The 27,503-nt window shown below is 40.5% G+C and overlaps 1 protein-coding gene across 2 annotated transcripts in view; it reads left to right on the top strand.

Moving 5' to 3' along the window:
- LOC120563126 (mannosyl-oligosaccharide 1,2-alpha-mannosidase IA) overlaps nt 1–27,503 on the top strand; it is a 233,180-nt gene that overhangs the window by 189,264 nt on the left and 16,413 nt on the right. For both annotated transcript variants that reach the window (XM_039807245.1, XM_039807246.1), the window contains exon 5: nt 18,557–18,651. In XM_039807245.1, coding sequence (XP_039663179.1) covers nt 18,557–18,651 — 95 coding nt within the window. The remainder of the gene's footprint in view (nt 1–18,556; nt 18,652–27,503) is intronic.

The raw sequence follows: 27,503 nt of genomic DNA, 5'->3' as shown, positions 1-27,503 counted from the left end.
CTCTAAGAATTGGCACTGAGAGGGAAAAAACAAAGAGAGAAAGAGAAGGCAAGTGACAAACAGGGCCACGTTAAGACAGTTCGCAACTGCCAAGCAGGTAGCTGCCCTCACAATGTGACACATCAGCCAGCTCAAACTGGGTGCACACAAGAGCTGCCAACTACCACTCCTGCTTTTTCTTCTCTCTACAAAGACAGGTGAGCTCTTCGCACATGCCACTGCTGTTTGGAATAAGCCGTAGTGCCAGGTGCTGCTGGAAAGTAAGGAAAAAAAGGGGAAAAAATAAATGCTAAGCCTCTTGTGTGGACATTACTGTGGCAGGACTAACAGCATGCCTTCCCAGGAGACACCTTGGCTCTGCTATTGTCACGACTGTGGACACAGCCAGTCCCTGCAGCCCTCTGAAATTAATACAAGCTGACCAGCAGCCTGCTCTCACAGCCTCGATGGGGACAGCAGGCTTATTCGGGGCGACAGAACCTGTGACTTGTCCCAACAAAGCCTGAGTGTCCTGCCTGGGCTGGGACATTAACAAATGTCACTCTGCATGAAGCGCTCTCTTGATTACTGCTGACTTGGGTTGGCCTAAGTGAAATAACCACACCAAGGTGACTTTCACAAAGCACAGACTTGTCTTTTTACAGAATATAAGAACATCTATCTCCGAATGAACACTTTACATTTATTCCCCTGAAACGTTAAAGTGCAGCTTCACAAACATACATTCACACTCTTCTGTGCAGGATTTGCTCTACCGTTACAGAATGGCAAATAATTGGTAATGTAGCGCTGCGTTAAGCTGATTGTTTTCCACGCATCAATAAATAACATTTAAACATCTGACTCCCAACGCAGGGCCAACCACTGATTCGCATAACAGCACTGGTACTCAAATGTGGCAAATCCAGCGGGGACACACATACGCACACACACACTAAAGTCAGACCCTTTTTGTAGCAGTGTTATGCTGGCTCATCGATTGAGGACCTCCTGATGCGATCAACAGCTGTCTCTCAGCCGAGTGGAGAGCTGATGGCCGCCTGGTGGTGTTCTGCCTCAGTGTTGCCTGTCAGGGTCAGCCCCCATCACAATCTCTCTTTATGGGCACATTTCTACACTGAGCTGAGTAACCGTAATGTTCCTCACAGACGGTGGGCTGCCTGTGAATGGTAGCATGCTAGTGGGCGGTGTTAGCCTGTTAGCTCTGAGTCCATGGCCTCCAAAAGACTTCAGTTCACACAGATTTTAAGTATTTATTTTCAAGTGTGATCAGCCAATTGACTTTCAGGAAGAAAAGCCATAGTTGTATATTTTATCTGACATGGCTGAAAAATATGTTCTGCTCCAGAGAGGATATTGATTAGGTGCATCACACTCAAATCTGGCTTTCTGAACAATTTGCCACCCATCCCTTTTCTAGGTTTCTTTCTTTTAAAACCTAATGCATAAAACTGTGTAGATTCCTGATTTAGGTTTATAGTTAAGGCTGTGTTTACAAAGTCAGAAGATACAGCACAAAGAAAGAAATATGCATTCACACATCCTGTACTGTACATCACATTTAAAAACCTTTCTAAACCCCCCTAATATCAATATTTGTATATTCCTCATAAATCCAGTATTGATTGGACTACAGTATAGCTTACATATCCGTACTTCTGCCTGCTCCACCACTTGTTAGACTTGTCAATCAAAATAACCTCAAAGAAGAAGTGCAATATTAAAGATTGTGACACATCGGCAAGGTTCTCAACAATAATAGCGCAGCTGTCATTACCCATGGTGTGGCTATTCAACATGGCATCATGACTTTGCGTAAACATACACGCCACTTTCCTAAAGCCAAATGGCGTGTTATCTGTACGCATTTTGAGCTATCCACGTGTATGTCTATGCTGTATACAGCAGATGTAAACATACACACCACGCGGCGTCGCCACGTTGCGTGTTATCGCTAATACATGACGTACTATCGCGAGAACGTGACGTACTACTATCGCGAACGTGACGTACTAACGCGAGAACAACGTCACGCGTGTAAAAAGGTTGGGTTTAGGAAAAGAACACTGGGAAAATGTTCAAAAAAGAACATAAAAAAGCGACAAAAACACACTTAGTAAGACAATAAACGGTTGGGTTTAGGAAAGAAACATTGGGGAAGGCTTAAAAAAAACAAAAAACGGCTGGAAATCTCCACAAGCGATCCTGGCTCTCCTGGATGAAAATCTTGTGTTTTACCCATCCGCGGACTTAAGCCCCTTTATACTACTCGCTACGGCCAAAATTCACTCGTAATGTAGGTCAATGGCGGGCGAATTGCGTTGATAAACACGCTTAAAAGTGATTATGCGTTTTAATAACACGCCAAAATGGCATACGAATTGGCATGTCATACATACGCCACTTTATGAGATCAGTCTGGGCTATTTATAGCACCCTTATCATTAATTAATCAAATTAGAGGTAATACCTCAGTCATCATTATTAATAAAGGTCAGACTATGATCATTTAATTTATAGAGCCAATATCAAAACAGATTTTACACAGTGCTTCACAATAGAGGATAATGTGAAATAAGCATTAACAGAGGGACAGAAAAAAATCAATCAAATTGGATGACAAAATGAATTAACAACTGTTTTATTATTTTGATTCCATTTCTCAACTTATGCTTCTTCTCCTTATCACGTCCCCTGCAGCTGACCTTAGAAAGCCTTGTGTTCACATGGTCTAAAGAAGCCTTGAGTTGCACATATTCTCACCTCATGTTCTTTTATAAAAAACTTTTATAAAAGATGATGCGTTGGAAATGGTGTATGCATGGTTTTTGTGCGTACCATAATATATACATGTAATCCTTTCTCTTCAGCTATCATGCAAACATTTCTCTTTACATTTTCACTTTTCCCTCCACCTTCCATCTTCACTCCTTTTCTGCTCCTCCTGCACTTCCTCTTTAACTTGGTGAGCAGTAACATTCAATTAGCATCAAAAGGCGGAGGCCCATGCAATATCTATGAGCTGTGACATTTGTGGCAAGACAGGGGTCCCTCAGATGACCCTGGGGCCTCGCACATTGAGGGGTCTGGGGAATATCCGACACCATTACTCACCATCTCGTAAGAATATTCAGCCCAGCGTCTTCAGCCCAAAGATATTCCAGTTCTTGTGATAGGTCAAAACTCCCAGCAATCCTCTTACTAACAAGAGTGTCAGAATGATTTGCGTTTATTTATGTTGTTGGTCATGCCTGTAGCGGCCTTTTTTTTTTCCAGCTGGTGCAGTGCAATTTCTTTTTCTAGTTAGTGGTCTGACTACATTTTTCTTGGTATGTCCAAAAATGTGAATTCCAATGCAACACAAGTTACGTTTGTACAGAATCAACAACACCCCATGGAAAAACCAAATCATATTTAAATCATATTAGCATGTTCCAGGAGAAATGGCTAAGGGCCAGTGACCACAGATTTACAGGTGCTAATCTCAGGTGGAAAAGCTACAAGCCAGATGCCCTCAAGCATGGCTCTGCTCTGGCATTGCCTCAGTGGGCACACAGTCAATACTGCACCATTGTTACCAGGACTCCCCATGTTGCCCATGCTATAGGTATTTTCGGATAGAGTCAAACTTGAATTATTCAGAGACTACATGTCCAGACTTCCCAATTTTACATATACAAATAATCTAGAAAATATGCAGTTATGGAAAATTAATGGGAATGAAAGGTGTATAAAAGGAAACTGGAATGTAGAATGTGCAGCAGCTTGGCATAGAAGTTTAATTATAAAATGTAAGCCGGGTTAACATTTTTCTCATATGAGTGACCTCCTTTCATTTTGGGCTCAGAATAGCTCCACAGTATTTATTTGTTTTCTTCACTCCTGGTGCTGGATTCCTGCACCTGTGTCTTTTGGCAGGACTCAAGTAAATCTGTTCAGCTTTCCTAACATTATTTTGCCTTCAAATTGATAAAGCATGTCCAACCCCAAATAACAATCCTCTTTACTGTCGAGCTGTGTGTCTGAACTAGAGTCGGGAAATGTGTTGATGTATGCCAGCGTGGAGACAGAGGGAGTGGCAGCAGGATGGATGCCCCCTCCCCCTCCCCCCCGGTGAGAAAATGAGTGGAATCACAGCGTTTTCCACCCAGCTGACACCCAAGACAGATGGAGCTAGCGAAAACTGCAGCGCAGACCCAGCCAAAACCATGGCAACAGCAAGCCTGCCAGGCCAATCGGAGAGAAGAACGCATTGCCATCTAAGTAGGTCCCCAAGGTAGACTCTAAGAGGATGATAGCCCAACTCATGGAGGTTGGTGCTGAAAGAATCAAGAGGATCCATCTTAATGCTTGTGGAAGATCGAGAGGGATATTATACCATATGTTTCATATCCTAAGGCGATGATTTGATTTTGACTGCAAAAACTAGCATTTTAGATCACTGGCAAATGGCATGTCATCAGCAATGCCTCTGTGTAGTGCTGTTAAACAGAAGCTGACAAAAGCCTGAAGGCATGTCTATGGTTGATGTCTTTTTAGAGAGTTTACATACAGTGTGTTGTGTGAAAGGGCTTCCTCTTTTGTTGTATTTCTTTACTGTAGCGTGCAGGGAATTTGTCATTTCACTTTGCTCCTCAGGGCAGAGGATCAGCTGCACAACAGTAACCTTACAGCTAATAGAGATTCATTGTATTTTTACATGCACACCAATATTCCACTATTATTTCCAAATATGACAATATTCTGAATTTGATACAGGTCATGTAAACGGCATATTCCTGTTGGATATTCCGAATAAGGCCTTTTTCCGAATAAAGCATTTTCCGATTTAGACATGGGATATTCAGGTATTATTCTGGTTTTTAGAGGCATTCTTTGGACATGTACTGTATACAGTGCATTCAAAATATGCGTCTCAATCAGGGTTTTTACCACAGTTTACAGCCACTTGCCTGTTTACGGTTTATGGTCATCTCTGTGCGTTGCTATGGTTGCTGTACACAAACCAACCAGCCAACAGTTTGCAAGGCTGCAGACCCGATAAGAAGGAGAAACACAGCTACTTTTTAACATTATCAAAGACTTGGATATCAACAGGTTTTTGGATGTGCACAAACATTGCTACGCCAACCTTTTCAAGAAGCTGGTTGAAGGAATGAAAGAGGGACGCTGTGTTAGCATGGTCCAACAAGTCCACCACCGCTGGTAAACTCTGAAAAAATCATATTTTGCACAGCTAACCCACGGTAAACAGGAATATTAGTGGAATATTCACTTTCATTAGCCACGTCAACAGCTTAGTCAGAATATCGCCTTCGGAATAAGGGCAAAACCTGGAATATTATGTGCATGTAAACGTAGTCATTGTCTCGCTCAAGGACACTCATGTACACGTGACCTCAGGCCTTCGCAGCAGAATGAAAGTCTTGAGTTTCCTGCACTCAGTGAACCAGCATGTTGACCAAGCAGCCTGTTGTTAAAAGGTGATTTTACAGAAAGGGATTTGTCTTAAACTGAAAGATTTAAAGGATTGGTGTACAAGATTTGCGATCTAGAAAATGAACCTGCTAGCAGGCTTGTAGAAGGCAGACATTTCATTTTCACCGCTGTGGTGAAAAACCCTCCCAGCATTATCACACCATCTACGTCAGATCTGAAGGCACGTGGTGTATTGTAGGAGGCCAAGATAAATTTCATAAAACATGTTCTCATTGCAGAAGAAAATAGGATTGCAGCACATTTTCAAGAGTGGGCATCAAAACTGCTCTTTTTTTTAATGGAATTTTGTTTTGATTCAGATTTGAGGCTTAATTGCCCAATACTGAAACTGGAGGATGTGACCCCTACATGACCCCTTTCTACAGTTCTCAGATCAGTCCTGTCTGCCACATTCTGCCACTCCTGCCGTGCCTGGAAGAGTGCAGAGCTTAATTAAAGCGTGCCAAAAAAACAAATTACCATACCCTGCATTTTCAGATGAGTTCTGCAGCACTGTAAAAGCCCGTACACACCGGGACGAATATCGGCGTGCGTTATTCGCCATCGTTTTTCAACGCGTTTTTTGTGTTCACACCCAAGCGATTTTTGCTGACGATGAGCCGAGTGAACATGCAAATTCATTCCCTGACATTAGATGGCGCTTTTTCTTGTATATGTATCTCGCAGGCTTTTCCATTTCTGTTGTACCTCCTCCACTACAGCACACAAACGATGGCGATTGTCAAACGTTTATGGGAAAAAGTTACAAGCCTATGTACATGAAAGACAATTAAGTGAAATGAAACTCACCTTCAAGGCCCATTTGCTCTGCAATACCACTCCATAGCAGTTCTCTTTTGTCAAGATGTTTGTAGTCGCTGTGCGTTTGTCATAAAGTGCTTTATGTTCCGACACCAACGAGACCAGCAGCTCTACATTCATCTTGCCTTGCATCTTCCTCGTCTTATTTCTTCCCGGCAGTGTAGACGCTACTTGGCGTATATCTTCTTCGCCGTTACATAGGTGTGCTCAGCAAGACTGTTTTGTATTTGAGCGCCCCGAAGTTGTGTTTACTGTAACTTCAGAAGCTCCAGACACGTGAGCAAAAGCGCCAATCTCATTGGTCGGATAGTTTATGACGCAGCGCGTCAAACCCAAAAAATGAACCCGAGGCGTTTTTTTTAAAAATGACGCTTTTATGCATGGCGTTTTTTGCGTTGGTGTGCACACTCACATTGGCGCCCTTTGTTTAGTCACGAGGTGTTAAACGTCGGCGAATATCGCGCGCAAAATTCGTCCCGGTGTGAACAGGCCTTAACACTTTTATTACGACTCCCATTGTTGTGTGTGAGACAGATAAAACATGCATTGACAAAAATACATTATAATATATGAAATAATATATCATTATCTTAAATAGTTTTTCACTGAGGTAATGCCTTAACGTCTTACACATATCCCCATTTTTTATAAAAAAAAAAAACTAGTTTGACCTTGTATGACTTTCTAAATTTTTTTTCTTTTAAAATATGACTTACAGCTTGCTGATGAAATGTCTACGTATCTTTTTAAACAAGTGAGCTGCTGCCTTTGCTCTCACCCCTTTTGAGGAACTTGTGGAATTGAGTGTCTTACTCGTTTCAATTTTCTTGGAAAAGCAGTGAAATTTTGTGGGTCTGAATGGCGGTTATCTACGCTACGCAGCCTGTGCACTGTGTTAAGCTGAATTGCCTTTTCTTCACAGACTCTATGGAGGATTGGTGATTATGTACTGGCTTTTTTAAGGAGGATAGATTACACAGAGGTTTTGTCATTCAGGGCAGCAACTTTACTCCAAAGATACCACCCTTCAGAGGCACAGTGAAGTTAAATGACAGCATATGGTCCTTGGGCTGACATGCGTGACAGCACATCCGTAGCCTCCGAGTGCACTCTGCTTACACCGCTGTACCTCTTTGCCACCTTCCTCCTCATTGTCAGCCACTTACACTAACCTCCTGCAGAAGCACCAATGAAGGATTCATGCCATAAGCATTCATCTCTGAAAGCATGTTATATGGCATCCTAATTTACAGATGAAGAGGACATAAACACATGTCAAAGCATACATCTGTCTCTCTTGCCTCCACACACTCACAATCGCTCACCCACATGCATGGCATAACAGTGGCCATATCCTCCACTGAGTCGAGTCTTTGAGGAAGCCAGCGATGCTTTGAAGCCCGACTCTGCCATCAGGAGATTTTAAAGAAGCCCCGCTTCTCTCTCTCTTTTTCACTCCACAAACAGCTACTCTAGCTCCTATCGCCAACTGAACCGCAGACACATGCTAGGCCACACAGATGACCCAAATCTGATCTTCTTCATCTTGCCTTGCCTCCTCTCATCCCAGTCAAAGATTCAGACACAAACCACCCCCCATTCTCTCTCTCTCTCAATCTCTCTTTCCCACTGATGCTGTGACTGCTTTATTTTCTACACTTTATCCTTCACCCCCTCACGGCATTGTGTCCCTCCAATCTCATTACCACTCTCTTTTAATCTGATGGCTCTTTTCTTGTAGATCATGTGTATCTCTTTTGAAGAAGCATTCAGAGAGGTCTTGGAGGTGTGGACCTTTTCATACAGATAAATTCAGAGATGGACACTTCTCTTCGCACTTAGGCAACCATTTGCAGTAAAGAATGGCAGTGGTTCTTTGTCATCTCGGCAACAGGCAGTCTGAGAATGATTATGCCGGTTGTTCTGTCGTCGGTCCAGAGCAACATATCTTACAGCTTGGTTTTTAGACATGCCGCTAACATGGCTCTAGTGTACAAAAGGCAATGTCGGTCTATTGGTCGGTCCACCACTTTGGTTCAGACCGAAATGGCTCTCTGTTCATTTAAGTGTTGGAGAGATGAGATTTTGGTCCCCAGAGGATAAATCCTCATGATCCTCGTATCATCGTATAACTTTGATCCCCTGACCATTCATGTAGCGCCATCATCAGGTCAAAGTTTCACTTGCCCAATACTTTGATTTATATACCTGCGAAAGCAATGACATTGTAGCTCCAACATCAGGCCAAATCAGCCACTTGAACAGGAAAAATCTGGATTTAACAGGCAATTTTACCATAAAATGTATTAACTTTTTCCATTTTGGAGTTTTCTACTTGTGCCGCTTTCATCCAAAATCTCAGTTCTGGACAGAAGATAGCTCAATCTAATAGACGGACTTCCATGAACTTCGATGTCATGTTCTCAGTCGGGTTAACCATTTAGAGTTTAGGGAGGGACTCCATGGCCTGTCCAATAGTAGTCAACCAAAGGACAAACTTGTGTTTAATCCACTACTACTGTGGTACAGTACCTCTGTATTGATGAGTATAATGAACAGTGCAACCTCTGAGTGAATCTAGCAGTGCTTTCAATCTTTAGATTTTGTCTTTGATTGCAAGTTGCTGACAGGGTTTAAGAAAAGTATGTGTGAAAACTTTAATCCATCACCCACACAGTCTTGCGATGTCTCAGCCATTTGCATGTAACTGACAGACAGTCTCAGACAGTTTTTCTCTCTTAGACTTTAACAAGATCTCTGAGATTTCCTGCAGTTTCTCAGGGAGTATTGTCTGCCAGTGCCCACACAGGAAGGTACCTGTTAGCTCAGTGGGCCACGAGGTACTCTTGTCCTCCAACACCAGGCCTGGGAGACTCTGTCATGGCCCTAATGAGAACTGGATCTGACATCCTCTCCAACCACTGCTGCTCTCTGTATCCCATCAGCCCCAACTTCTCCCTGTTCTTCTTCCCCTGTAACAATGGCAGAGTGGTTATGGCACCAGGGATATTGTAGGTTGAATTATTGATTGGGCAGTAGACTTACTGCCCAATCAATAATTTGGTCTGGTCTGTTGCTACGGAGATGGCTGATCTTGTATGACATCCATTAATTCAAACAGGTGTATAAAGTGTTGTTATGTGACAGCAAATCTCTTTTATTTTCTCTGTGTGGAGCGTTGAGACTGAGCGGCACTGGAGTAGCTGATCAAATCAATTACTTTATTTTCATTATGTAAGACAAATGCAGCAATCGCAGACAATTGAAGCACACTCATGGCCTTGATTAGTTAATCATTGTGTGTAGGCATAATACATACTATATTGAGGTCCAGTGTGCCAACATTATTTTCTCTCAAGGTGTGAAGACAATGGCACACAGTGATTTGCTGTGACAGGCAGCTCAGAGACGGCTCCACAAATCTAACAAGATTTTATAACAGAGAGTCCATGTATTTTTTTTTAACATGGGTGGAATTAACTCTTTCTGCCACCCTCTTTAATTTCTTGCAGGAATGGTATTGCAATACACAATAATAAGCTAGATGAAATACAGCTTTGCCTGCTTTCCAAAAGAAAAAACTGATGCATATAGTGCCACTGTAATATGGAAAGATTATATTGAAATTGAAACATCCCAATAATGACCAGTTATGTTTACGACAGCCTATCAATTACATCTTCACAAGTATCCATAATTTTCTGGCATTCAACACAGGGCAGATATAATGGTGTGCTTTCATACTCAGTAATTAGGCTCTGGGTAACATGGAGAGCTGAAGCACAAGGCAGAGAGTATATATATATATATATATATAATATGCAATTATAGTGCATATATATATGCACTATAATTGCATAATTGGCTAGGGAGGAATAACAGAAACCGTGACTGCTATATTATAAAGTAGCAGCAGTCAGCAAACTGTGAAATGATTTGTATAAGCCCAGTTTAGTGGGTCAAAGGGAGGGGTAGAAAGTAGGCGGGCTGTCATGTGCTTGAGAGAAGAACATTTAAGCTGATGAACATTGCCTAACAATATAGCTGTAATGTGGACTAATTCAGAGCTGCTCCTTTCCAGCGGGGACTTGATTGAGTAGCCGGCACTTGTTTGTGTTTTAATTTGGGCTTTGGTGGGTGCTTCCATTTTACAGCTGCATTTGTTTTCTGAGAAGTCCTCATGTGTAATTTATTGGGTCTACTTTCGCATGTTCACCTACTCACTCTTAGGCGATGCTATGCTGCATAAATTATGCAGAGTACTTTTCGTTTCCAGCATCGGCTGATGTGGGACTGCGTGCTGCGAGTTATCAGACAGATTTCAAGACATCTGTGTCACACTGCTAGCTTTGCCGATGGAGACACCGAAACATACAGCTTACAGCTTTGTGGAACAGAATATAATAAAGATTAGCAAAGAAATCACTGGCATGGATGGAATGAAATGCTATGTTTTTAGAATTAGCAGTGGTTAGCCTTTTTTGGGAACACTAATGGTTTGAAGAGAGCCTACAGTACAATAGACAGCCTTTTTTTTGCAACTCTGCCCTTGATCATTTTGAATATTTAATAAAACATTTTACACACCACTGATGCTGCTCAAAACAGGCACCATCTGAAGCATTGAAAGCCTGATAAAGCTTGGTCAAAGGCAACAGTGTTGATTGCACTGAGATTCAGACTTGTTGAACCGTACTGTAGTCGTGTGAAGGTGCTACGACCTGTGGACTCTTCTGCTTCATAGTCAGCTCGCACCAGCAGCTTGTGAAATGAAGAACAAAATCAATGTGCAAGAAAGTTCTTCTCCTGTCAGTTTTGTCAGATCTGGCTGAAATGGTGGAAACATTGGGGAAGATGACTGAAGCCGAGACTTGTCATATTCCTTTCAATCAGTGATGAATAAACCCAGTGTTTTTGAGATACCTGTAGTATATCCGTTTCTTTTTGAATATTCCCCTTGTTCCCCAGGCAGACCCATGAAGGTACAGACAAAAGAAAAGGATCCTAATAATGATCAATGCTGCTGGGAGAGAAACTAAACAAACCAGGTGCAGTCGCTGCTTATAAAGAATCAACTTTTTCTTCAAGTTGCACAAGAAAATGGGCGTCTTATTATGGCCTCAGCAGAATTAAACCTTAGATATCCCTCAGCCAGCAGCAGCCGTTGAACCACTTTTTAACATGTAGAAATAACAATGCACGAAACAGACACCTACAGTATATACGGCATATATAGAGCCATAAAATTGATGACTTCAGACTGAACTTGACCTGAATCTCAGAATGTGGAATAATCTTCTACACCACGATCATATTCAATTAGGGTTCTAGGACTCATGTCAAGAGGAAGAGGGGTAGTGAGAAAAGATTCAGTTTGAAAAAGATTTTTAGCATTTAAGGCTAAAGGTTTGACTTGCGGAGCGCTCTGCTAGCTCACCTGATTTAGCATGTGCCCCATGTACTAAGGATCAGTCCTTACAGCAGCGGCGTGGGTTTGATTCCAACCTGCTGCCATTTACTGCATGTCATTCCCCCTTCTCTCTCCCACTTTCCTGTCTTCAGCTGTCCTATCTAATAAAGGCCAAAAAGCCCCGAAAATAATCTTTAATAAAAAAAAAACAGTTTGACTTGTAAATCATTATTTTGTCTCAACTTTTACCGTTAAGCTTATATGTGAAAACTAAATCCAAGTTTTACTATAACGAAGTAGCAATTAGTCAATTGACAATTTATTTGCAACTCTTTTGATTATCGATTAATTCTTTAAATGATTTTCCAGCTGCTTAGTTTTGAGGGCGGTCTGTTTTTCTTATGTGATAGTAAACTAAATATCTTTGGGTTTTGGGACTGTTGGTTTGACAAAACGAGACATTTGAAGACGTCACCTTGGGCTTTTGGAAATTGTGATTGACATTTTGCCTTGGCCCATAGAGAACAAAACCCACTTGAGTCTTTTCTGTCCGTTTCTTTGGCTCATCCACAGGTGATCGCTGTCATCACAAGCTTTCTGTGGATCTACTGTATGAATCTGAATGACACGACAGTAGGGCATGAGTTGTTTTTCCATTTTTGTGGACGGAGACTCTATAGATTAGTTTTTGATCAAGCTGTCCTCCGACGTTCAGGACAAAGGAAAAAAGATGAGAAAATGACTGTGGACTTGCATGTTGGTGCGAGATAGTGGCAGAGGCAGAAGAGGTTAGTTTGCAGATCTATGTTCATAAGCTGCCAAATAGGAATTATTCATCTGTGGTCCAAAGAAAAACATTTTTTTTCTCAGCCAGGCGACATCAGAAGATTCTCAAAATGTCACCCGCCGAGTTTTTAGATTCAGTCATTATTTTCGGAGCACAGGAACATGAAGTGGCTTCAAATAAACTATTCTCACAGAGGCAACTGGTTGCTGTGCTGGGCTTGTAAAAAGACAGCATTATGAATGCACTCTGCATGTGCTTTGGTCTCAGAACTAGAGGACAGAATCAAGGAAACCACAAACAGTCCTCTGAAGCTGAGGTGAAATTTGTCTTCAGACTGCAGATGCGTGTTCCATGACACTGCTGCTTACCATCCATTTATCGTCTTCAGCAGATCAGATTTTCTGCTGTCTTTGTCTCCTATAGCTCAGCATGAATAAAGGGGTGATGGCAAGTGTAAAAGAGGCGGGGCTTTGTTCACATTTTTACTCAGTGACACTGTGAGAAGGGCTGAAACGATTCCTTGAATAATTCGATTACAAAAAATCCTCAATGCAAAATGACTTGCCTCGAAGCCACACCAGCACGGTTCAGTCTGCTGGTGGCGACTGTGGCGACACATGCTAGAGCGTAAATAGCGAGGGGCCAAGAGACAGGCTGGAGAAAACCAAGAAAGTGTCCAAAGTTTGGAATCAGTTCAAACGTAATTAAAACTAAAACTCTGTACAGTGTGTCTACCGCAAAATCAAACTAGCTTACCACGATAATAGCACGAAGTCAGTGCTATTGCATCTCAACAGAAAACATGGAGTCTAACTTAATCCTCCATTCCACGAAGCGGACCGACAAAAGTAAATAACAGTCGTATGGACGATGAAACACAAACACAACAACTACCAAAATCAAAGACAAGAAAATACGTAGTGGTGACCACGATCTGATCTAAAGAGCTGACGCGTTGACTATCCCTTCGGAAAAACAACTGATTGTTGCGCATCTCTCTCTCTCTCTCTCCACGGAGAAACAGCTGATCAACGATCTAATAGCATAAGTGTAACAGAGCTGTGTGACAATCAAATATATAAATGAAAATAGGTTGAGTATAACTAATATTTACATATAGGCCTACTGTATACAGACCAGTCTCAGGTTTAAACTTGTAGTTCTGAAAGTTAAGTTGCACAACTTAATGTAATGTTTGTGTATGTTTAATGTATGCCTTAGTTTGAGGTTGATATCATTTGAAAAAAAAAAATCTTTGAAAACAATGTAATATGGCACTTAAATGCACTTAATAGGAGAGATGATATTGTAAGCAATGTAGGTGATACAAATGTTGCTTTTTTCCGAAAATTTCGCTTTTTTCCCTAGTTTTGGTTGTTTAAAACGCAAAAAAAATGTATCCGATTAATCGATCGATAAAGTGCTAGATTAATCAATTACAAAAACAATCGATAGCTACACCCCTTTCTGTGAGTGAGGGATTTCTGCAGCTGATGAAGCTCTCTGTTGGCTGCTAAAACACATCAGCAGCCAGTCACACAGTTAGTCATTTTATTGCCACATTATACAATCACCAAAAGGATTATTAGGAACACCATACTAATACCGTGTTTGACCCTATCCTATCAATATGGGCCAACATTTCTAAAGAATGCTTCCAGCATCCTTGTTGAATCAATGACACAAAGAATTAAGGCAATTCTGAAGGCGAAAGGGATCCCCCACACCATTACACCACCACCACCAGCAGCCTGCCCAGTGGTAACAAGGCATGACGGATCCATGTTCTCTTTTGTTTATGCCAAATTCTGACTCTACCATCTGAATGTCTCAACACAAACCGAGAGTCATCAGACCAGGCAACATTTTTACAGTCTTCAACTGTCCAATTTTGGTGAGCTCGTGCAAATTGTAGCCTCATTTTCCTATTTTTAGTGGAGATGAGTGGTACCCGGTGGGGTCTATTGCTGGTGTAGCCCATCCGCATCAAGGTTGTGCGTGTTGTGGCTTCACAAATGCTTTGCTGCATACCTTGGTTGTAACAAGTGGTTATTTGAGTCAAAGTTGATCTTATCAGCTATCAGCTTGAATCACTCGACCCATTCTCCTCTGACCTCTAGAATCAACAAGGCATTTTGGCCCCTCAGGACTGCAGCATCCTGGATGTTTTTACTTTTTCAGACCATTCTTTGTAAACCCTAGAAATGGTTGTGCGTGAAAATCCCAGTAACTGAGCAGATTGTGAAATACTCAGACCAGCCCGTCTTGCACCAACAACCATGCCACGCTCAAAGTTGCTTAGATCACCTTTCTTTCCCATTCTGACATTCAGTTTGGAGTTCAGGAGATTGTCTAGACCTGGACGACACCCCTAAATGCATTGAAGCAGCGGCCATGTGGTTGGTTGATAAGATAATTGCATTAACGAGAAATCTAACAGGTGTTCCTAATAATCCTTTAGGTGAGTGTATATTCACTGTGTCCGTCACCTGTCTAATCAGACCTGAGAAGAGGAAAAAGTAGTGAGATATACTAGGTTGGTTGTTAAACCAAGAATCTTGAAGCGGAGCCAAAACCTTTGTATGAGTAAGACGCTGTGATTCATCTTAAAGCAGGTGAAAGTGAATGTTTTTCTTATTGTCAATAATAAAAGACCTAACGCTTTCAACTCATATTAAAACATAGAAGACTTTGAAGACTGGGTGTTGGATCCTTAATGTGAATAATGCCGCGTTCCATTTACCTCAGAACTCTGATTTTCCGAGGTCAAAGTCGGAAACGCCCCCTGACTTCGGATTTACGAGCTCGGAACTCGGACAACCTTGCAGTAGCCAGAGTTCAAAATCCAACATGGCTGCCCCCTGTATCAACAGTTGTGAAAGCTGCAGTAACATAAAGTTATAAGCACTTCTGTCTTATATGTGTCACTAAATCAGTTGTTCACACAGGCATGTTCGACTTCTATCTGTGGACGTTACGCTGTTTGCATGCACAAAAAACGGCGTAATGCGTTTGTTATCAACTGGTATTGCTAACAATAGCTAACCGGGCTAGAGCTAATGAAAACAATAAAAATCCGACTTTTAAATGGAATTCATTCAACTCGGGTATGACGTCATTCCCAGCGCCGGCTTCCGAGTTCCAAGGTAAATGGAACGCGGCATAATAATACATAAAGGTCATTTGGACAGCACCTCAACTGATACTTTTTATCGCCACAAGGGCATCATGCCAAAATGTCTGTGTGGCAATAAAAAGTAATAATTGGAGTGCTGTCCAAATTACCTTTTATATATTCTTATTGTCAACAAATAATAAGTAAATTATTTTGACTTTTTTTTATATATATATATGTATATAAAATATATATATTTGTTATTCTTTTTTATATATATATATATATATATAAAATATATATATTTGTTATTCTTTTTTTATTGGGGCTGAGAGCAACAGACAGGGCAGAAAAAGTATTGAGAGATGGACTAACACATTTTTAGTTTTGGTCTTTTCATGGATTGGTTTACAATAAAAAACATATAGAATATCACCAGTCTTGCCATTTAATTCAAAGGGCAACATGCTTCTTAAAATAAACAAACAATTTGTACAACAATATTTTACATAGACGGTCGGAGAAACGGAAAGCTAAAATGTGAACCTGCAGCTAGTATGGAAGAGTGTAAAGGGCCTATTTTCTCATGTCCTCTGTTCCCTGAGGCAAGGGCTGATAGGTTTAACTGGTAAACAGAAATGTCAGACCTAAAAATGTTTGTCAAAGAGTCTCTCCGCTGGTCTCTGACGATGTTTGCTGTGCGAGAGATGACTGCATGCCTGATGTCTTCAGCGGTAAGAGCGGATAGAAACGCCATTTGTGTCAAGCTTCCTATTCACCATCCTACAGGAAAATCCAACTAAAGGGAAGAAAGCAACCTGTCGGCTGTCACATCGGATCAGTGTTGTTCTTTGCTGAGTTCAACGATTCTGCCATCGTTCCAGAGAGGCAGGGAATGTTTGAAAAATAACCAATGTTGGATTTTATTGATAGCTTTGTATTATTGGATGGATGGGTAGGCGGTGCAAACACCAGTAGCACTTCAGTAATGAAGCTCATCACGTGCTGGAGGAGTCTCTCAGTGTGGCACAAGAGACCAGAAGTCTGTCAGAGAAGACCGATTTATGAACACCGCCTTTAATTTAGTTTCTGTGCTGCGTACAGTAAATCAAAGAGCTGATTCCAGCCAGAGGGGTTTTTACTATAATTAATCAAGTAATTTATAAACAAGTAAATAAGAATAAATTACTGCAATATAATCTGCTGCCCCTGCTTCTTGTCGCAAGTGTTTAGGTGTTTCAAATTCAACAAAGAATGCATGTGTGTGTCCGTTTCATTTAACAGTCAACGATTACACAAACTAAAGTACATTTCTGTAGTGAAATTCAAAATGATGCAAGCCCAGTGTGTGTGTCTGTGTGTGTGTCTGTGCATGTACATGCGCTTGTTTTGAACTAAGTGTGTGCCTATGGGTCTCTGGTATCGCTCGAGCAGCGGCAGCGGGGGTAGAAAAGACCGATGAGAAGACATGGGACCAGGCGTAGGGTCATTAGTGCTCTCTTTGATAAAATAGAGAGCCAGGGGACTCGAGAGGGAGTGTAGCACATACACAAACACACACACACACACACACACAGAGACAAAAACACACATTAGGCTAAGGCTGCTCTGTATTATTCTGTCAGAATTAACAAGTGACTGTGTACCGCCACCCTAGTTGCATCCTCCATTATGAAAAAAAAACATTTTTGGGGGGATTTGGGATGTTAGTTTGTGTCTCTGGTGCTTCCACACACATACAAACTTTGAAAAAAATCCATCCATGCTGTTTTGAGTGAGATACGGTTTCTGAATGTGTCCTGCCTTCAGTCTCTCGGTGAGCTGTTCAAAATCTGCACGGCTTTCTACGTCACTAGCCGAAATGAGCTGGCTAACCGCAACCGTTAGCATGTTAGGTGTGCTACCTCGTTCTCAATTGCAAAGCACTGCTACAACACACATAAGTTAACCATAATTTACAAAAGAACTACTTATATGTGCGCCCTCGTTTAGAAGTCTCCCAGCTAATCCTGCCTTGTAACTGACCGAAGTTGGAGAAACAGCCTTTCTTTTACTGTCTATGGAGCAAGCTGACATCTGATCTACATCTGAGCTACTGCACATGTGCAAGTGCAATCAAAGATAGAACAGAAGAAGAAGAAAAGAGATCTCACTCTGTAGCTAAAACCGAGACAAGGTGAAAAGAGGATCTGCAGCAGTGAGAGAGAGCTGTGCAGTACAACAAAAATATGGTGTTTTTTGAAAATTAAACCATGTAAACCTATTCCGGTACAACCTTAAAATACAATTATGAACCTGAAAATGAGAATAATATGGGCGCTTTAAATATTTCTGCTGAGTCACTGCTCCACACCACTGCCACACTCACAAACTCTTTCTGGCAGCTTTTTAACTGTTTTCCCGCCGTATACCATATCTGTCTCTTCTCAATCACTTTCTCTGCTCTCTCGTCTCCAAGGCTTTCTAGGCTTTCTCTTTTTCTCTCGCCTCTGCTCTGCTACCTTTTGTCTCCTCAGACATATCCTTCTTTGTCAGGATTTCAGTATCTGTCTTCCACTTTTTTAACATTGTTCCCACTGGCTAATGGAGAGTTGGTGACTGATAATGCAGCCTATAAGATGATACATTAACTTTGCCTCAGAGAGTCTGGCCCAGGGAGATGGGGAGGAAGTGCGGTTTTAAATGGACTGTTGTAGATTACATCGATGAGATTGCTTTTAATCCTGCTGGAGTTCTGTTGTAGCAGGCCTTATGTTTCACATAATTAGCTTTGGAGGGGAAATGTGTGCAGGCCTGTGATTCCTAGCCTGTGAAAGTGATTGTTTTAAGCTTGGATGAGATGACGGGCAGTTTTTCTCATGTTGTGTGTGTGTGTATATTTATATATATATATTTATTTATTTGTCTATTTACCAAGTTGTCTTCTTCTGTATTTTCTTTCCAGCTGTACAAGAGTAAAGTAATGGAGCTGGGAGAGAAGCTGCTGCCTGCCTTCAACACGCCAACAGGAATCCCCCGAGGAGTCATCAACCTGGGGAGGTGAGTCTCAGCACCAGCCTTCACCTCCAAAAGTCCTCCATCCCTGATGAAAGACGATATCAAGTTATCACGCTGGCTGGCATTAATCAGCGCACATGCAGCTTATTCTTCTTGGCAACCAGAGGCAGAGCTTGATTCAAAAATGTGATCTAAGTTTGAAGTGAGAGAGGTCAACAAATACAAAATAGGCTAATATTGTATTCCTTCCTCTTAAAACTCAGTTAAATTACATGCAATGAAACTGAATTTTAAATTTCAGATATTGCAGTGCCTCGGGACATCTTGGTTCATACAAATAAACTTTCATTTTCATGTTCAAAAAAGAAGAAAGTAGATACAAATCTGTAATTTAGTAAGAAAATTCAGCTCCACATGAATTTTTAGAAATGACAGTACCAATTTTCTGTGCATAAAAAGTTAATTAAAAAATAATAAAAAAAAAAAAAAAAGTCTAAACAAACATTCTCCGTTTATTTTGTAGCGGCTGCAGGCTAAGCTTTACAATGACACAATAAGAATTAGTCTGGATTCATAAACACTTTGGGAAGATCATATGCATAATATTTGCATGTATTTAAATTAGTTGTCTTGATTTTTAATCTGTTCCAAACCATTAGCTTTCTAATCTAAAATCTTTATTGACACAATCTTGTTAATACCACTGTCACGCAACACATCAAGCTATTTTTCCTTTTTAAAAGCATCTGACAATGAACTTCAAGTTGATTATTTGTATGCAGGAGTGGGGATTACAAATGAGCCTCTTGTTTTCTGATTTAACCATTTTATCGTGAGACAGAAAAACAATCTGACAAACTGATGAATGCTGATAACGGCACTGTGTCGGTGACTGTGACAGTCAAATTATCATCGCTGGGCTACATACCCACAGCCTGACTTTACCTCTGTCTCATGCATGACTTAATGATTCAACTTGATGAAATGTTGTGAGACTGGATCTGAAATATTACACACAGCCAATGTTTGATTATTGGAAGTTATTTTGCCAAATTAAAACCCCAAAACTCCTTTTTAAGATTATTGGGAAACATACAGTATACCCTCCTCTTCCTCTCATTCACTAATTTTATTTTATAAGATACTTCCTGGCAATTCTGTCATCCACCTGCTACCAATTAACCCACCAGCCAAGCTGGACAGCTGCTGGCAGATTTAATTACCTTATTCTGCAGTTAATTCCTGCTACATCACCAACATGGGCCTGTGTGGTACAGATGGGCAAGAGGAACCAGGCTGCCCATACTGTGGTCATGTGGGGTGAATGGAACGACGTGCAGACACACAAACAAACGTATCAACTATACACACACGCACACATCACTTGAGAGGAACATATGCAATGTGTAACAGAACACAAGCAGGCAGTCAGCACTGTGCCCACAGGGGAGTTCAGTCCTGCTGCACGGCCTGTGGCTCTGACAGTGTGTGGGAAGTACTTTCTCATAAGCTACAAATGATGTACTGTTGTGCATCACTTAGTGTTATGAGTCCTTGCATGTTTACTGATGTGTTGTTGTGACCTGTCAAACAACTGCAGATGAAATTTAACTCTGAGCTAAGTGTGGTACAATACATTTCAGGTGAAAGTTCAGATGTCACCGCACACCAAAACTCTACAAGTTGTTATTTGACTTTAATTGTTTAAGTGTTGAAAAGATTACTTGATTAAGAGATTAGTTGATCGATTGAAATGAATCATTTAAATATTCTTTTTCCAGCAAAAAAACAACAGACATTCTCTAGTTCCTGCCTCTCAAATATGAGGATTTTTGCCTTATACAGTATCTTTTTGTTTTGGACTGTTGGTTAGACAAGACATTTGAAAATGAAATCAAAAGATTTATCGAGAAAATAATAATTTGCCTGATAATAGAAATATATATGTTTGGTTGTTTCTTTTTTTGGCTTAAGATAGCTGTGTTTTTTTTTGTATACACTTTACACTTCCAGCTCTTTCATTGTTTTACACTCTACGAGCACTCAATGGGAGAAATCTTTTCGATGTGCAGGATTTAACCCTCATGCCCTCCTTAAAAAAACTTACTCTCGACACCTTCGAGGCAAAAATGTCCACGCACACAAAAACTGTTATTAAATCATCATATATCAATATTTTTTCTGCTTTTTTTCATAAATCACTTAAACAACTTGTAACCTAATCAAAACTACCAAACATTCAATCATTTTCAGGATTTTAACCCTTTAAATGCCAGTTTATGTATTTGAAGTATTTCATTTTTATTACAAAAACACAAAAACGATTTTTTCCATATAATGAATAATATCTAGATTTGGCTTTGGTGGGGATTAGAGGCTGGATATGTCAAAGATAAGCAACAAAATTAATTTGATTGCATTAGTATTTTTACATAGTTCCAGATACTCCCTTCGACACCTTCGAGGCAAAATGTACATGTCAAAAACTGTTATTAAATCATCATATATCAATATTTATTTCTGCTTTTTTCATAAATCACTTAAACAACTTCTAAATTGCTCAAAACTACCAAACATTTAATCATTTTCTGGATTTTAACCCTTTAAATCCAGTTTTAAATTTGAAGTAACAATTATTTATGAAAAACCAACAAAACATTAATTATTTTCCATAAAATAAATCATAGGGAATGGGGCTTTGGTGGGATTAGAGGCTTGGATATGTCAAAGATAAGCAACAAAACTGATTTGATTGCATTAGTATTTTTATGTAGTTCCAATACTCCCTCTGGACACCTTCGACAAAAATCCCCATTGACTTCATTATAACCACATGTTTTGATCTCACTGCCTTTACAGTATAAAACCATGCATTCTGTAATATCAGATTTCATTTGGAAGAAAACTAGTATATTTGACATTTTACAGTATTTCACCAGATTCAACCATTTTGCCCTTGTAGGCCGATGCATGAAATTATAGTTATATTATGGAGCTCTGTGTGTGTGGTGTGTGTTTGTGTGTGTGTGTGTTTGTGTGTGTGTGTGTGTGTGTGTGTGTGTGTGTGTGTGTGTGTGTGTGAGTTACCTTAACAAATGATCACTTTAGGGCTAAAAAGGTATCTTTTGAAGGATGCATTTCATGTGTTTTGAAGACATGCTTGAATAAAACATTGTCTCCTGCATTTGCTGTAAACTGGCTATCATTTCAAATGGTTTGTGGACATGGTAGCCGAAGACTGTTCACTATGACATCCCACATCGGTGGATTCCCCTTTGGACCGACACCGGATATCTGCTATACAGCTGTAGTTCTCTTTGTCGGTATGTTTTTGTTATGATTTCGGATGCTTTACATTTTTCCTCACACACATACACACACCCACACCCACACCCAACCCACACCCACACACACACACACACAACAACACACACATAATATATCTGGAAAGTAAGGTGCTTTTTCACCACTAAAATGATCATTGTTTGTTTACAATTTACACAACTCTCTCACACACAACATGCATACATGTGCACACACACAACCAACACAATACATACAACACAATACACACACACAAAACACACACACACATACATAATTAACAACAAACTCGTAACACAAAACACACACACAACACAACATATAATATAATTTAAAATTTGATGGTAAATATGTATTATATGTATTTTTAAATGTGATAATTTTTACTGCAAAGAGTGAGTGGTTATTATATTTAAGTGAGATATAATTTTTTGTTGTTATTATATCCTACCATTAATATTATTATTATATTTTTGTTTTTTAAAAATACATACTTCTACATAAACTATTTAAGGTTAAATTATGTTGTTGGTTATTTTTATATTTATGAAAAAAGCAGAAAAAATATTGATATATGATGATTTATATTTTGTGGGACATTTTTGTCAAGGTGTAGATAAAAATTTTTATGTGTACTGTTTATCTGAGAGATTCTACAAATTTCATGATAAGTACAAAATTAATAACTTGAGATACGAAGATGGGTTAATAAACACTTTATACTGTGGCAACATTTACTGCAAGTGTTTAATAATATACAAATAAACAAAATAAAGTAGTCATTGAGTGTTAGCGTTTTCTACAGCTAAAAGCCCTTCAAAATGCTGAAGATGGTCCCGATAGCACTTAAAATAGATAGGAGATATCACTGTTTGATTGATGTGTGTGTGTGTGTGTGTGTGTGTGTGTGTGTGTGTTCCCAGTCAACATCAAAGGCTACAATTATTTTAGCTCTGCTGTTAAGATGCATAAAAATGCCAATTTTCCCAACACATTATGCATGACATGTGATATTGATCTTTGCCTTTTTCATCATTTTCTACCCTTGGTTATATTTCTGATAGCTGGGGAAGAGTTTTTGTTTGTTTAGGGGGTGAAAAGATTAATGGATGAGTGCCAGTGTTGTTGCATACCAGAGGCCTGTACTACGAATCAAGATCAACATTCCCTGGATTGATTTCAGTTACCCGATTTCACCAAACCTAACAACCGCGGTGTCACCGCTGTGTCACGACGGTGGTTAACAACTAGTTCAATCAACGCAAGGTTTCCCAATCCAGCGATGCGCGCGTTCACATAAAAGAGGCAGTGTTTGCACAGCACGACCAATCGCAAACATCTACCAGAGCCGCAGATTTTACATAAGAAGAGCAAACTCTAATTCTACATAAATATGAAGAACACAGACACGGTTTTACAGGCAAAACGCAATACAGTCGCTGCTTCCTAAAACGGGAAGGAAAGCTGACAAAGAAATAGCCGATGCTGTAAATACGTAAATCACAACGCTTATCAATATCGCTTCCTCATCAGTCAGGCACAAGATCTGACCATAATTACACTTGTGTTTTCCATAAACTGTCGTTGCTATAGTCTATTATTTCAGTTGCAACCCTGGCAGTGGCGACCGTGAGAGCAAATACAAATATAAAAACATAATTCAAACCGATGTGTTGATTTGGCAACACACGGCTCAAGAAGCCGACAAATAGCCTATATGTAATTACCTCCACTGAAAATCTATATCTTTATTAAAAATACCCATAGGGAATGTTAACGGGGTAGTCGGTCTCTAAATGTTTTAACTTTTATGAGCGCATCTGTCTCTCTATCTCTCTCTCTCTCTCTCCGTGCACCGAGCTCCGGATCTTAACGGTGACGCTGTTATCAATCGAGTATTGATTGGTTAGTAGGCGGTGCTTTAACACCGGCTGATCTCTGATCTCCAACCTAACCTGCTCCCGACCAGGTTAGGTGTGATACACAAAACCCTGGGTTGAACCTGAAGTTACCTCATTAACGCCAAATCTTGCTTTGTAGTACAGGCCTCAGGTAGCAGTGATGTGTGATACCACTCTCCCTACCTCTCCAAAACACACACACACACACACACACACACACACACCACCCGCCGCCGTGCACCGCTGCTTTGATTCTTAGATTGATTCTTCTTAAAAGAGGAATCAGATGTGACTCGAGCCAGAGCTACTAATGATGTAGCCCCCAAACTTTTAATGGATGCATTCCTCAGAGTAGCAAACTCTGACTCACACACCACCCACCTCCCACCTTTATCTCTCCCTCCTTTTTTTCCCCCTTCTTCCCCCTTCTTCTAACTTAAGTTCAATTCATTACCGGATGTCTGATCTTCTCCAGCATTTATTAGAGGATATGTAACGTCATTCTAGTAGTACATTTTGCTTCAAGTAATCACAGCCGTAGTGCATTAGTGCGTTGTCTCTGAGACCACACATTAACTGAGAATTAGATTTGATATTACCCCACACTGACTTGAGGAAATAAAACTGAATGGTTTGAGATTGATGTTGATAGTTTCTAGGTAACTTTTTAAAGCTGTCTTTACACAGTGAAAACATACTTTGGTAAGTGTCAAGTTGAGGATAATGAAACTTTACACAAACATCGATTACATCAGGCAACAATAAACATATGTAACCGTCTGAAGGCATTTTCACATATCTTCTTAAATGTACCTTTTTAAGGTATTTGCATATAACTGATCCCCATGTGTTTCATATCAAAATGTTCAGAACAAACTCAGCTGTCCTTATAGTGACACCTAAATTTTTTGTAGAGAAAAGTGTAAAGACATAATTTGGCGCTAAAGCGGAAACGTTGATGTTCACTTTTTGAAAGTCCTCAAATCTCTTTTGAAAACAAACCTTAACTTATGTGTTGTATGAATTGTTTCGGTGCTTGAAATGAGTTTACCAAAGGTTATATGTGATTAAGATCGTAAAGAAATGTTGTAATATCGCTTTTTGAGTAGTTTTGTCAAACATCGTTTGGACGAGCCGGTGCGTCTTTCATCCTCGGGGGGTTAATAGTAGACCATGGTAAAGGTTATTTTATAGACTTCTGATGAGATTTTTAACATATTGTAATTAATGTTTATGGTATGCCAGCTAATGTCAACTGCCATTTCCCAATTTAAATTTTCTTTAACTAATCCGATCAAAACATACGCACACATTGCTCAATTGCAAACACCCAATATATTATCTAAGCTTTCACCCAGGCATATCATAGTATACAAACCCCACCGCAAATATGAAGCAGGGTTGTTTTTGCATCCAGCACCTTCTTGTTTGGAAATAACGTCCAGCTACGGGGATAACAAGATTTATATACAATTAACCCAAAAGACCTCAACAGCATGTTTTCTTGGTCATTGCAAGATTTTTTTTTTTGTTTCCCATTGTTGTAGTTTACAAAATCAGCTTTAATACCTTGTTGTCATCACCTTGTATTTGAGTGGTTATTGCATGAACTTGGCAGCAGAAAAAGTTAAAGCTGTTTCAACTTAATTAAATTTATGAAGCGTTTGATAGTGCTGCAACCGGGGATTATTTTCTTGATTTATTTATAAATGATTTGGTCTATGAAATGTCAGAAAATACCAACAAATGCCCTTCAGAATTTTCCACAGCCCAAGGTGATGTATTCAAACTGCCTGGATTGTCCAACCATCAGTCTAAAACGAAAAAGATATTCAATTAATTATTACATAATACAAAGAAAAGAACCAAATGTTTACATTTTAGCTAAGCTAGAACCATCAAAATTGCTGCAGATACATTTAGCTAATTTTTGCAAATGCTAATGAGTTAATCGACTAATTGTTTCAGCTCTGGGGCCCTATCTTGCACTCAGCGCAATTGCCTTTGTACACCGACGCATGTATCATTCCTATTTTGCACCCGACACACAGCGGACTTTTCCCTCAACAGACGCAAGTCGGTAAATTAGGGAATTTATTTGCGCTCCAGGGGGCGGTTCAGCGAAAAGAGGAGGCGTGTTCCGGCACAAACGTTATGTGGTCCTATTTTGCAGTTTCAGAAAACAATTCCGCCACTGACCAGGAAAAACCTGGTCTAAAGTCAGTGGCGCGTTATTCAGATGCTATTTTAGGGAGAAATGCTTGGCCATAATGTAGCGTGTGCACAACGCGCATACACTTCTCTCATCTACAGCAGTTCCCATTTTTGAAAACCATACATAATTACAAAGAAAAATATTACTGAAAATGCGCTTCATGTGTTTGGATAGGTCAGGAGTCACTTTACAGTACAGTCCTCAAAAAGTCGCAGCATTCTTTGTGGCTTGTTGTGTTTTACACATTTCCATGAATCATGGATGTGTTGATGACATAAATGAGGAAATATTAGAGGACTTAAGGAGACGTGATGTTGAACTACGGTGGGATTGGACAGTCCGGCGGAATCTGGTCCGGGAGTAATGCGCGATGTGCTCCTGGTGGAGCGGGTGGACGGAGATGGAGTGGGGGGAGGAGGAAGGGGCACAACAGGAGCAGGTGGTGCGTTTGGAGGCCCACGCTCCATGGCTGCAGAATCCTCTCCAGACTTGAGGAGATGCGCCCGAGCGGAGAAGCAACATCGCCACCCGGCTAAGACGGGCATTTATTACAACCCGGTCTCACGGCAGTTCGTGTAAATGTCCACGTTATTCTTAATCTATTGATACGTGTTCACGGAGACGTTTTTCTCGTTTTTTACGTGTAACTGTCACGTTATTTTTTACGTGTAAATGTCACATTATTTTCTCGGGGAAAGGACGCCGGGAGGCGGCCGAAAAGGACGCTCCACAATAACGGGATAGCGGAGGTTGGGTTTAGGAAAAAACTTACGGGGAAAGGGCGCCTTAAACGCCGGGAGACGCCAAAACGCCACACGCAGGGACGCCATCCCCGGGAAACAAAGCGCCGCAAACGGGATGCGATCCCCGCTCGCCCGGGTGAAAGTCCTGTGTTGTTTGACCCGTCCACCACCCCGACCAACCTTCCTACGCGGATCTTCGGCTTTTTATATTACTCCCTACAATTTCGTTCTGTGGCCACGAAATATGCTTCCCATTGAAATACATTACTTCACATTTTCGTGTTGTCCACCACGTAAAAAACGACAAAAACGTCTCCGTGAACACGTATCAATAGATTCAAATAACGTCACATTTACACGAACTTCCATGAGACCGGGCTGTTTATTACTTTGCCACATGCCGGACAGCTCCTGCTGGCATGCGCCAGGCAAATCCGCCATCATAATAGCAGTCCGCCATGGAACAAGTGTGCCTGCTCTTAAAGGGAATGAGAGATGACGCTCTGATTGGTTATTTTCACGTTACGCCCAAACCACACCTAGCTACTTCAGACCAACCCATTTTAGATTTGCGTCGTAAGAGTCATTTATCCCGCCGGTATAATAGCAACAGCGCCCGAGATCCGCCCACAAAGCTACTTGCATTTGGCGTTTCATACTTGCGTTTCAGATCGTTAAAATAGGGCCCCTGGTGTTACACATACAGTTGAA

Source organism: Perca fluviatilis, chromosome 7 (assembly GCF_010015445.1).
Source record: "Perca fluviatilis chromosome 7, GENO_Pfluv_1.0, whole genome shotgun sequence".
NCBI lineage: Eukaryota > Metazoa > Chordata > Actinopteri > Perciformes > Percidae > Perca > Perca fluviatilis.
This window is presented reverse-complemented; position numbering and strand designations above follow the sequence as displayed.